This window comes from Chrysemys picta, chromosome 5 (assembly GCF_011386835.1).
Source record: "Chrysemys picta bellii isolate R12L10 chromosome 5, ASM1138683v2, whole genome shotgun sequence".
NCBI lineage: Eukaryota > Metazoa > Chordata > Testudines > Emydidae > Chrysemys > Chrysemys picta.
Window position 1 is genome coordinate 116465533 of NC_088795.1, and position 12033 is coordinate 116477565.

General features: G+C 43.9%; 1 protein-coding gene and 1 long non-coding RNA gene across 6 annotated transcripts in view; one reads left to right on the forward strand and one right to left on the reverse strand.

The window, feature by feature from the left end:
• Positions 1 to 9094, reverse strand: part of LOC122174196 (uncharacterized) — an 80476-nt gene extending 71382 nt beyond the window's left edge. For both annotated transcript variants that reach the window (XR_010601574.1, XR_010601573.1), the window contains exons 1-3: positions 8776 to 9094; positions 5948 to 6029; positions 2045 to 2194 (exon numbers count right to left, since the gene is read on the reverse strand). This is a non-coding gene — a long non-coding RNA (uncharacterized LOC122174196). The remainder of the gene's footprint in view (positions 1 to 2044; positions 2195 to 5947; positions 6030 to 8775) is intronic.
• SLC2A9 (solute carrier family 2 member 9) overlaps positions 1 to 12033 on the forward strand; it is a 241514-nt gene that overhangs the window by 80651 nt on the left and 148830 nt on the right. For 3 of the 4 annotated variants that reach the window (XR_010601572.1, XM_024106864.3, XM_024106865.3), the window contains exon 2: positions 4751 to 4833. Coding sequence is in view for 3 of the 4 variants with exons in the window: in XM_024106864.3 (XP_023962632.2) it covers positions 4771 to 4833 (63 nt within the window). In the remaining variant the exon portion in view is untranslated. Of the gene's footprint in view, positions 1 to 4750; positions 4834 to 9264; positions 9403 to 12033 lie in introns of those variants that run through there. The other variant, XM_005300291.4, reaches the window with a different exon arrangement.

A 12033-nucleotide genomic window follows, 5' to 3' on the forward strand; every position in this document is an offset into this window, starting at 1 on the left:
TCATGTATATAGTTATGAGGCTGTGTCAAGGCTGTATCCCCACTTTGAACTTTAGGGTACAAATGTAGGGGCCTGCATGAAAACTTCTAAGCTTAACTACCAGCTTAGCTCTGGTCTGCTGCCACCATTTCCAATGGATTCCCTCCCTGGGAAGCCTTGAAAAACCTTCACCAATTCCCTGGTGAATACAGATCCAAACCCCTTGGATCTTAGAACAAGGAGAAATTAACCATCCCCCCTCCTTCCTCCCACCAACTCCTGGTGAATACAGATCCAACCCCCTTGGATCTAAAACAAGGAGAAATTAACCATTCCCCTCCTTCCTCCCACCAACGCCTGGTGAATCAAGATCCAAATCCCTTGGATCTTAACACAAGGAAAAATCAATCAGGTTCTTAAAAAGAAGGCTTTTAATTAAAGAAAAAGGTAAAAATCATCTCTGTAAAATCAGTATGGAAATTAACCTTACAGGGTAATCAAACTTAAAGAGCTCCGAGGACTCCCCTCTAGTCTTAGGTTCAAGTACAGCAAACAAAGATAAACACTCTAGTAAAAGGTACATTTACAAGTTGAGAAAACAAAGGAAAACTAAGACGCCTTGCCTGGCTATTTACTTACAAGTTTGAAATAGGAGAGACTTGTTTAGAAAGATGTGGAGAATCTGGATTGATGTCTGGTCCCTCTCAGTCCCGAGAGTGAACACACTCCCAAAACAAAGAACACAAACAAAAGCCTTCCCCTCCCCAAGATTTGAAAGTATCTTGTCCCCTTATTGGTCCTTTAGGTCAGATGCCAGCCAGGTTACCTGAGCTTCTTAACTCTTTACAGGGAAAGGATTTTGGAGTCTCTGGCCAGGAGGGATTTTATAGTACTGTACACAGGACAGCTGTTACCCTTCCCTTTATAGTTATGACAGGCTGAAAATGTGTCCTCATGGTTTAAAACAAGCCCAGGCAAAAACCCTCCAGGAGCAGAGGCCCAGGCAAAACTCTCTAAGAGCAGAGGGGCAGTTCACACCTCATCAGGACATGGATGGGACAAACCCAGCCCAGCCTCACAGGAACAAAGGACACCGGCCTACGCAGCAACAAAGGATCTGTTGGACTCTCGAGTGAGTCACCCCCCCTTCCTTTGGTCAGTCAGGGACTACGATGAGGTAATGGTCACCTGACCCTGAAGGGGGGGGGCAAAGCCAAGAGGGAAGAAAGAACATGATAAAAGAGAGAGACATTTGCCATGCTGGCTCTCTCTTTCACCTCCATCTACAGACACCACCACCAAGCGACTGAAACGCTGATCAAAGGGGAGAGCCTGGCTGAAGGGCAACCAGCCAGCCTGTGGTGAGAAATATCTAAGTTTGTAAGGGTATCGATAGTGTTAAGGTCAGCTTAGAATGCGTTTTGCTTTTATTTCATTGACCGAATTTGACTTGTTAGGCTTTGACTTATAATCACTTAATATCTACCTTTGTAGTTAATATATTTGTTTGTTCTACCTGAAGTAGTGCATTTGGTTTGAAGCATGTCAGAGACTCCCCTTGGGATAACAAGCCTGGTGCATATCAATTTCTTTGTTAAATTGACGAACTCATATAAGCTTGCAGCATCCAGCATGCATAACTGGACACTGTAAGACGGAGGTTGTGTCTGGGACCGGAGATATTGGCTAGTGTCATTCGGTTGCACAATCCAAGCAGCTTACATGCCAGAGTCTGTGCGTGAACAGCCAGGAGTGGGGGTTCTCACAGAGAGCAGGCTAAAGCTGGCTCCCAGCGTCAAGGATTGGAGTGCCCTAGCAGATCACCGGTCCAGATAACGCCAGGGGAACGTCACAGTGACTTCGGGATTTTTCTTTACTACGGGCTAAATTGGCGCTGCTGGGATCGATGCAGCAGTGTCAATTTAGCGGGTCTGGTGCAGACGTGATAAGTCGATGGGAGAGTGTCTCCCACCGACATAGCGCAGTATAGACCCCGCTGTAAGCTGATCTAAGCTACGTCTACTTCAGTTAAGTAACTTACGTATTCTAACTTAGATTGACTTACCTCGTTAGTGTAGACAAGGCCTTACTTGAGATCATACAGGAAGTCTGTGGAAGACCAAGGAATTGAACCTGGGTCTTCTGAGTCCCTGGAACATCCTTAACCACTGGATCATCCTTTCTCTCTCTGAAACTCCCAATACTAATTGTTAGCCTGCAAATAAACAGTAGCTAAAATATGTAACATTAAAATGCACAGTACCCAATCATTGGGTATTTTAATATCTCAGAACAAGAATTAATAGAAAACTTAAGAGCATCACTTACTTACTATTCTTCCCTCTGTGTCAGTTTTGATCTAATGCCCCAGCATGGTATTATGAGACACTGCTGTTGGAGATAGTGTCTTTTTGATGAGCTGGTCAGCAGAGATGAGTGATTAGCTGTGGGGTAATAAGCCTAGTGTCCTGGCTACAACCCAACACTAATATTGTAATTACATCTGGCTACCTAAATTCCTCCTGTGATTTCAATGGATATTCTGTCTGAAAATCCTGTTTTACTGTGCATTGCTGAACAGCTACTACATTCTACTCTAGAACTGGATGAAATGATGCTTGTCTACCCCTTTTACATTAGGGCCTGAACCACCACCTGCTGCTGCTCTTTATTTATTAATAGTAGTGCCTAGAGGTCCCAACTAGGCCAGAACCCCGTTGCACTAGGTGCTGTGTGAACATATACTAAAACACAGTCCCTGCCCTTACAATTTTGAAGGAAAAAAGGCCCTGATTCAGCTATGTACTTAAACATGTGCTTAAGTCAGTCCTATTTAGCACACCAGTTAAGCATGTGTGCTTAACTTTAAACATATGCTTAAGCTCCAGTGACTTCAGTCAATTCAGTGCTGCCTTCAGTAGGGATGTTTTCCTGGACTGAGATGAGTAACTCAAGTCAGTAGGACTACTCCCAGGAGTAGTTTCATGAATTCTAAGGCTGGAAGGTGTTAGGGGAGACATTGGCAGCACAGCAAAATGCCCAGGCCACCACCAGTAACTGAAATACCAATTGTCATACTTATTGCCAAAAGCAGCTATGCTATGGGGGAAGGGATAGCTCAGTGGTTTGAGCATTGGCCTGCTAAACCCAGGATTGTGAGTTCAATCCTTGAAGGGGCCATTTAAGAAACTGGGGTAAAAAACTGTCTGGAGATTGGTCCTGCTTTGAGCAGGGGGTTGGACTAGATGACCTCCTGAGGTCCCTTCCAACCCTGATATTCTATGAGTCTATACACTACTAGGCTTTTGTAGCAGCCTTAGCCTAACTAGGCAGGCCAGGAGGGGAAGGGGATGTCCACCAGAAGTGACCATGACCCTGCTGCCTTCCTTGTCAAAGCTTTCTATGAAGCTGCTGAAGTCTGTGTCTTAAAACAAAACAAAAAACAAACAAAACCTCAGGAAGTCTAGCTATATCTTTGGACTGTTGTGTGGAAATACAGATGCAGGACTAATGGTTTAAAAGTGCTTGCTTAATGGTTTTTCTTTGATATGTTGATGTAATTGTAGCAGTTACTTAACATAAAAGGGGTAGATAGCTCTGAGTAATTTGGATTTGATCTTCTGGACATCTCTTGGCATCCCCAGTGACAGGTGGATAGCTGGCCATTCGAACCTTGTGGTTGGGAGCACTCTAACCTTTTGCATATCTGTGTGTGCTTGAGAGCTAATAAAATAGTAAGTTTGGATGAAAGCACTTTAGGTTTGTGCCAATCTTTAATCAGATGGATGCACCTGTGTCCCCCTTTGATTTGTTCCTAACACTGCCTCACAAAGAGTACAGTTACCCTGAGGTTAGGGTTGAGAGAACCCTGGGTAACAAAGGGACCATTGTGATCATCTAGTCTGACCTTCTGTATAACAGACAACACTGAACTTCCTTTGAATTAATTCCTCTTTGAACTAGAGCATACCTTTTGGAAAAAACATCTAAATTTGATTAAAAATTTTCTAGTGAAGGAGAATCCACCACTTGCTTTGGTAAATTGTTCCAGTGACTAATTACCCTCAGTTTAAAAAAAAATTATGCCTTATTTCCAGTCTGAATTTGTCTAATTTTACCATCCATACACTGGATCTCATTATACCTTTGTCTGCTAAAGAGCCCATTATCAAATATTTGTTCTCCATGTAGGTAGTTAGACTGTGATCAAGTCACTCCTTAAACTTCTCAGAGGGTATGTCTATACTTACCGCCGGGTCCGGCGGTAAGCAATCGATCTTCTGGGATCGATTTATTGCGTCTTGTCTAGATGCGATAAACCAATTCCGGATCGATCCCAGAAGTGCTCGCCGTCGACGCCTGTACTCCTGCTCTGTGAGAGGAGTACGCAGAGTCGACGGGAGAGCCTGCCTGCCGCGTGTGGACCCACGGTAAATTCGAACTAAGATACTTCGACTTCAGCTACGTTATTCACGTAGCTGAAGTTGCGTATCTTAGTTCGAAGTGGGGGGTTAGTGTGCACCAGCCCTAAGTGAAACAAATTGAGTTTCTTGAGTCTACTATAATGCATATTTTCCAACCCTTAAATCAGTCTCAAGGCTCTTCTCCCTACCATCCCCAATTTATCAACATCCTTCTTGAAGTAAGGTTTTCTCAAGAGCTTGCTGGATCAGGCACTGTGGTGTGTGGGTTTTTTTTGTTTTAAAGTGGTTTTCCGTATATAAATGTACAGTAATTACAACAAATCTTTCCCCTCCCCCACTATTAACAGATTAACAAGAAGACAACAGAATGGAGAATAAAGAGAAAAGCAATGGTGAGATTAAAGAAAAACAGGCAGTGAAAAAGAAAGTGGTGAGTTTGAGTTTGGGTCGTCCCCCCCCCAATCTGCCTCCTAAATCTTTTATCAAGACAAACATTCACTTTGGGAGTAAAGATACAGAAGATAATTGACAATGAGCAGACTACTATCACTAATGCTCAGATCTGTAAAGGTATTTAGGCATTGCAGCGTTCAGAGTTGCAACACTTAATAATTTAGGCACCTAAATCTCATTTTTAGAAAGGGATTTAGGCACTTAGCAGCCAAGATCCCATTGACAGTCTGTCTTAAGAGCCTAAATCCCTTTCTGATCATGAGATTTAGACTCCTAAATACCTTTACAAATCTGGGCCTATTTGCTTCACAATTTCGTTGAGGTGGAAGAGGAGTCTTGTGGTTTACGCACAGTCGTGCGATTTATGGGATTGGGATTCAGTTTCTGGGAGATCTTTGACCCTTTGTTGGTCTTCTCTATTCAGACTGTAAGCTTTCTAGAATGGGGACTGTCTCTTACTGTGTATCTGCAGTGTCTAGCACACTGAGGCCCTGAACTCTGAGTTGCTGCCATTATTCAGATTTTTGGAATAACCCAAATGCTGCTTGGGGCAAACTAAATGTTTTAGGAGGTTTGAAGGAGAGGTGCTGATATGACCCTTCCTGTGGAAACCCCTCAGTTTTGCTCCTTCCCTTGCTGGAATGGAGTTATTTGCATTAACCTCTACCTAGGGATTCCCCAGGAAATCCACTTAACACTTATTGTCCCTGAAGTCCATACTTGTCTGGCACACTTTCAATATAGTCCTTTTGAACTCCTATGTCTTACAACTGATGTATCTCCCTGCCCCCGCCCAGAGAGATAACATACATTCCTGGCTCATGATAATATATAAACTTTATACAATAAGGTCTTTCAGGGATATTGCAGGAAATGTCCCTGTCTCACACACATTCCAAAGTTGAGGGGAGTGTGTCTGGCTAGGAGGAGGGTGTGTGTGGGGGGAGGAGGAAGCAGTGTTGAAATGAGAAAGACATATACGGTGTAGGTGGGTGGGTATCAGATTGCACCAGCACTGCTGCTTTTGCGAGTAAGAATGTAAAATTTGTGAATAAAATGAACCAGAAAAGCATATCAGGGTGTTTGCTTACTTCTTTCTAGCCTAAAAAAGGAATTCTCCTACTCCAGAGGCCAGGTTCTCCACTGATTTGAATCTTGCATCATCGCTAACCCCTGTGCAAAGCAAATGTAAATGTTATAAATAATGACAACATTTACACTCGGATATCAATGAGTACACAAGGTACATGTCAATAGAAAAATCAAATCCCACAAGTCACTTCTTGGATTGTTCTGAAACCAGGACACATCAAAAGTTACCACATTATAGCTCCTTTCACATTCACAATACGTTGCCACAACAAGCTAGTTTTGTTAGTTATGAAATGAAAGACTGCAAGTGTATAGTCTGTCAGAAGTGGAAACAGTACAGATTTATGGCAGTAATAAGTGCACATGGTTGGGAACTGTTCCAAAACATACTTTTCATTATTGCCAAGGGAATATTATTGTTGACTAGTAGGTGACTTACATAAAACTCTTCCAAATTCATAATTCACTGGTTTAGGGTGGGCACATTAAAAAAGAAAAGCAGTAGTTCTAACTTGAGTTTTTTCCCTGCTCATGTGTCTGACTACTATCTGTTATATAATACTAATGTAGGTGTGTCACATCTGTTTGCCAGAAGGCTTGTGAAAACATTTAATTGCAGCATAGTTAAGGTTTCAAAATTCTTGATACAACTGAAGCTTGTTCCGTGTCACTTTTTCTGTGACTTGCCAACATGAAATTTAGTGCACTGGATGAAATCCTGTGGCCTTAGTTGGGCAGAACTCCCACTGCATTCTAACAGGCCTCTTTCCCAAGTAAGAAGGGTGTATGGACAGCAGGATTGCACCCACGGTGAATGTACTTCACACAATCTTGTGCACCAGCACAATAGTATCAGATTATATAATTTCAAAGCAGTTAATTGCCACTTTAGATGGGCTGGAATGTTTGGATTTTAACTAAAGCACTTGTAAACGTCTAACAAAGCTGATTGTTCAAGAAGGGTAGTTTCTTCACACGTGTATAGTTTTGTAATCTGCAAATCCCTGCTAGAGGGACATACTGACTTGATATTTAAGAACTAAAAAAGACGGACATGCAATTTCATGGCTAATTTGCATATACCACTGTGTTTAAAATGATCACTGAGCCAAAAGCATATGCAGTCAATTGACATGCATGTGCAATCATGGTAGTTGTGTACCACAGAAATGTAGGGCTCAAGAAGTCGAGTCCATCCCCCCTATGCCGAGGCAGGATTAAGTGTACCTGGACCATCCCAGACTAGGCTGACCAGATGTCTGGATTTTATAGGGACAGTCCAATTTTTGGGTCTTTTTCTTATATAGGCTCCTATTAACCCCCCCCCCCCCATCCTCTGTCCCAATTTTTCACAGTTGCTGTCTGGTCACCCTATCCCTGACAGATGTTTGTCTAACCTTAAAAACGTTCAGTGATGGTGATTCCTCAATCTCCCTAGGTAACCAATTCCAGTACTTAACTATTTTCATAGTTAGAAAGCTTTCCCAGTATCTAGTTTAAATATGTCTGCAGTTTAATTATTTTGTTGTATAATAAACCAAGGCCCACTATGTTCCTATCTCGAAGTGTGATGCCAATAAAAAACACAACAGCTAAAATATATCCTTAAAGGTCCACAGAGTAACTGCACCAAGTTTCTACTTTACAGAAGGAAAAACACCTACTGCTACATGGTGGTACAATATCATCCTACAAATCTGACCTCTGTAATTTCTCAGTAAGACCTCTGACAATTACAGACCACCATGCAAGGACCAAACATCAGGGGTTATGTGTGTCTCAGAGGTGAAATTGCTTGTAATGTTCAACAAGGCAGCAATTCAGTACCTCTCCTTATGTAATTACTGCGGTGACTCTGGGGACAATAGAAAAGAAGCAACTGCAGAGTGGACAAAGTGTAGTCATATAATGCAGGTTAAATAGAATCATAGGACTGGAAGGGACCTCCAGAGGTCATCTAGTCCAGTCCCCTGCACTCAAGGCAGGACAGCTGATTACATGTTTTGGCATGTGATAACATTGTTCCTATTCTGTATGGATAACAAAGGACAACTGCAGGGGCTGTCATTCTCACCCAGAACAACCTGTACAGATCAGTGGGCAAGTTAAGCACTGCTTCTGCAGCCCACCCCACTCAGACTGTTTTATGCAATGCAGAGCCAGACACTGCTGAAAACTGAACGAGCTCATTTCACTGAGGTATTGTATTTCCCCTTGAACTGCTCCTGGATCCTCATTGGCGCTGGGAGACACCAACGTGTCCCCGACTCAAATGCACCTTCACGGGGAACTTCATCTATATTGTAAAAAGCAACAGAGGGTCCTGTGGCACCTTTGAGACTAACAGAAGTACTGGGAGCATAAGCTTTCGTGGGTAAGAACCTCACTTCTTCAGATGCAAGATGTCTTTCTAGCCTAAAAAGTCTTGCATCTGAAGAAGTGAGGTTCTTACCCACGAAAGCTTATGCTCCCAGTACTTCTGTTAGTCTCAAAGGTGCCACAGGACCCTCTGTTGCTTTTTACAGATTCAGACTAACACGGCTACCCCTCTGATACTTCATCTATATTGGTCACCTGTCGTTGAAAAATAAACATGAAGAACAGCGTGAGAGTCACGCCGCCAGTTAGCAGGTCCCCATCACCCGCTCCTGCAGCTGTTCCCCTGGCGCAGGGAATCGCCGTGCCCGTGACACAACGGCAGTGCAACTCACACCAACCTCTGCAGCACAGTTTGCAGGGACGCGGTGCTGGTGAAGCCCCGCAAACGTGCGCTGGGATTGCAACACGTCCAAGCGGCTGACAGCGAAGCGCAGTGAACTGAACTCACCCCGGCTCCCGCAGGGGACTCCTCCCCGCTGCCTAACCTGCACAGCGCCGCCGGATTGCAGCGTGCCAACCCCCCCGGCTCCCCTGGTTTCCTCTCCCCAGGCAACCACACTCAAGATGTCTGCAGGGCTGCTCCAGCACGCCCGCTACACGTGTGCACGGACTGGCTGGCTCGCCTCACAGGCAGCTGGATTAAGGCGGCGCCACGGGACCAAACTTCACCCGAAATCGGCCAGTTTAACGTCCCCGAGACAAAGTACCAAGCCCCAGCCGCAGAGAGAGAAACGCAAGTAGCACCACGTGGCTGCTAACGGTAATTTCGGCCGGGTTTGGAAAATGAAACCAGAGCGAGTCCGGCTTGCCCCTGGGAGTTGCGTTTGCACGGTTACACAACGCGCTCCGTTTCTTAATGTGGAGCAGCCCCGTGGAAAGCGCGCTGAGCTCGGTGCCGGGTTTGCACATCTCCCCCAGGGGCTTTCTCCCCCGGCGTCCCGTGCCCATGGTGCACACGGACTGGCCGGCCTCCTGACAGACAGCTGGGCTAAGGCGGCACCACAGGACCCAAGCTCACCCGGAAATGGCCACTGTAGTGCCCCTGATACAAAGGACCAGCCGGAGAGAGAAAACCGTAAGTAGCACCACGTGGCTGCTTAACGGTAATTTGTGCTGAGTTGGGAGCATGAAACGAGACAATGATCCTGCCTCATCCAGAGGAGCTGCGCTTGCATTTCAATTTCGTGGCTCAACTAAGTAATTTAGTGGAAAGACCAGAAATGGGGTAGGATTTTCATGGAGTTTCTCCGCCAACACCGTGCAAATCGTACTATGACCAGAGGGCAACTGCAACAAAGTCTCTTGTGTATTAAAGAAAGACAAAAATAAAGAGGGAGGGACAAAAAGGGATTTCCCCCCCCCCCCCCTTCCAGCTTGGTGGAACGATGCACAGTACTTAGCACATGTAACTCTATCTCCACTCTTCTTGAGAGTGGAGCAAAAAACCACCGTAGTCCTTTCTCTTTTAGAAAAGTTGTGGTGCTATTGTTTTAGTAGAGAGAGGCTGTGTGATACACAGCTGTGAGACTACAGAGCTAAAAAATACTACCATTAGCAGACTACTTCACAGAGTAGAACCAGAGTTACCCTGGGGGAAGGGAATGAACTGCTGTCACCATTACTGAAGATAAGAGTAGGAGACTGACCTTTTCAGGTGCAAGACAAAGACTGCTACTTCAGCAACTTTGGAAGAGGCTTCGAAGGGAGGTTGTGGAATCCTAGTCATTGGAGGTTTCTAAGAACAGGTTGGACAATCACCTGTCAGGGACACTCCAGGTCAGTGGTTCTCAAACTTTTGTACTGGTGACCCCTTTCACATAGCAAGCCTCTGAGTGCAAACCCCCTTATAAATTAAAAACACTTTTTAATATATTTAACACCATTATAAATGCTGGAGGCAAAGCAGGGTTTGGAGTGGAGGCTAACAGCTTGCGACCCGCCCCATGTAATAACCTCACAACCCCCAGAGGTGTCCTGACCCCCAGTTTGAGAACCCCTGGTCTATGTGAACTAAATCCTCTCTTAGCACAAGAGGCTGGACTAGATGACCTACATTGTATTTCTTCCTAAGATCACTGGTATCAATGACAAGCCTATCCGAGCAAGAAAAGGACCAGAAATGGGGGATTTGGACTTTCTTCCTGTCCCAGATTCCGAAAGAGCAAACTAAGCTGAGGAGTCAAGATGTAAATATGCCAGCTTGTGCAAAGAAATATGGGTCAAGATTTGAAAAAGTGACTTGATTTTTGGGTGCCTTGGGTTGGGTGTCCCATCTTGAGACACCTGAAAAGGGCCCAGTTTTCAGAGAGTAGATGCTCAGCACTTCCTTAAAATTGTGCCCCTTTCAGGTGTCTGAAGTTGGGCACTCAAAAATCTAGGCACCTATAATAGTCACATTTGAAAATCTAGACCGTATCTCTTTAAGTCACCCAGGTACTGGTGAAATATTACATTTTGTGCTTGCTATTTAATTGTAAAAGGGACTGTAACTCTGTACAACTAAAAGTTTGAATTGGGCTTTAAACAACAGGGCTGCAAATGTTGCAATTCAAAATAAAAGACTGAATTTAAGAGTTGCACACGTTAGTGGATAAATCTGTTAATTTCTGGACAAGAGAGACATGCTTGGAGAAAAAATATTATTAAGAGATGTAGGGGACAGTATGACTCGTAGGCCATGCTGTTGAGAGCTTTGGTATTAATGGGGGACGTTCGGTTACCTGAATTTTGAGAGGTTCCCCCTGGATTGTTCAGAGATCTTTGTTCTGAACTCACTGTTATAACTTCACCTAAGGGAGAGTCATCAGTGTGGTAACAGGCACAACTGTGCTTTGAACGATGACCTCTGACTGATGCAAGGAAACTGATGGTATAAAGTGTAAAGCAAAGGAGTGTGTGAGGAGTGGTTGTTAATGTTATGCTGTTTACTTTCCCAGTGATCATCCATCTGTGTTTGTAAGGAATATGGGAAAGAACTTTTAAAGTGTTTAGGATCCCATCAGAATTAATATGTTTCTCCAAAAGCAGTTGTCTAATAAAGCTCTTACTTAATTCTGCTTTCTTCTGTGTCTTGCTCTCCTGAAATTTGAATAAATCTGGACTAATGGGAGTGGAGAGGCAGGTCACAAACAAAAGTGAAGCATGCTGCTTTAAAACTCTCAAGCAAGCAATTTTGAGTTTTGGGGAACTTCCTATAGTGGTTAGTATGCTTGGAATAGAGGTTGCATGTCACACAAAGTATAATCTAGAATGTGGAAGGCATTTGTTTTTAATACACTTTGGAGCAGAAGTCTGGATGACCCAAAGAGGATGTAGCTGAGAATTTATAAAGTTTAAAGAGAAAATTAACTAAAACCTGAAATACCCGTAATATTCTGTAGGATTCTGTATGTTGTTTTAGGAGATAGCACTAACAGCATAACCCATATTTTAGGGATAGCAATGTGATTTCATGACCTAATTTGCATATTCTAGAACAATCTTGTTTCCCTCTGTTTAAGGAAAGTCTACTCAAGAGCTTGTCACATTAAGATTGAACGAACATATCCCAGTGCCTTGATTAACTGCATTAGCTGTATATTTCTGATGAGGTTGCCTTTGATTGTGGTCTGTCTTCTGTAGCAGCTTGCTTCTTGGTGTGGGATCTCATATTAATAGAGTACTTGATATAATCGGAGACTACTCTTACCTGTATGTAGCCACAGGG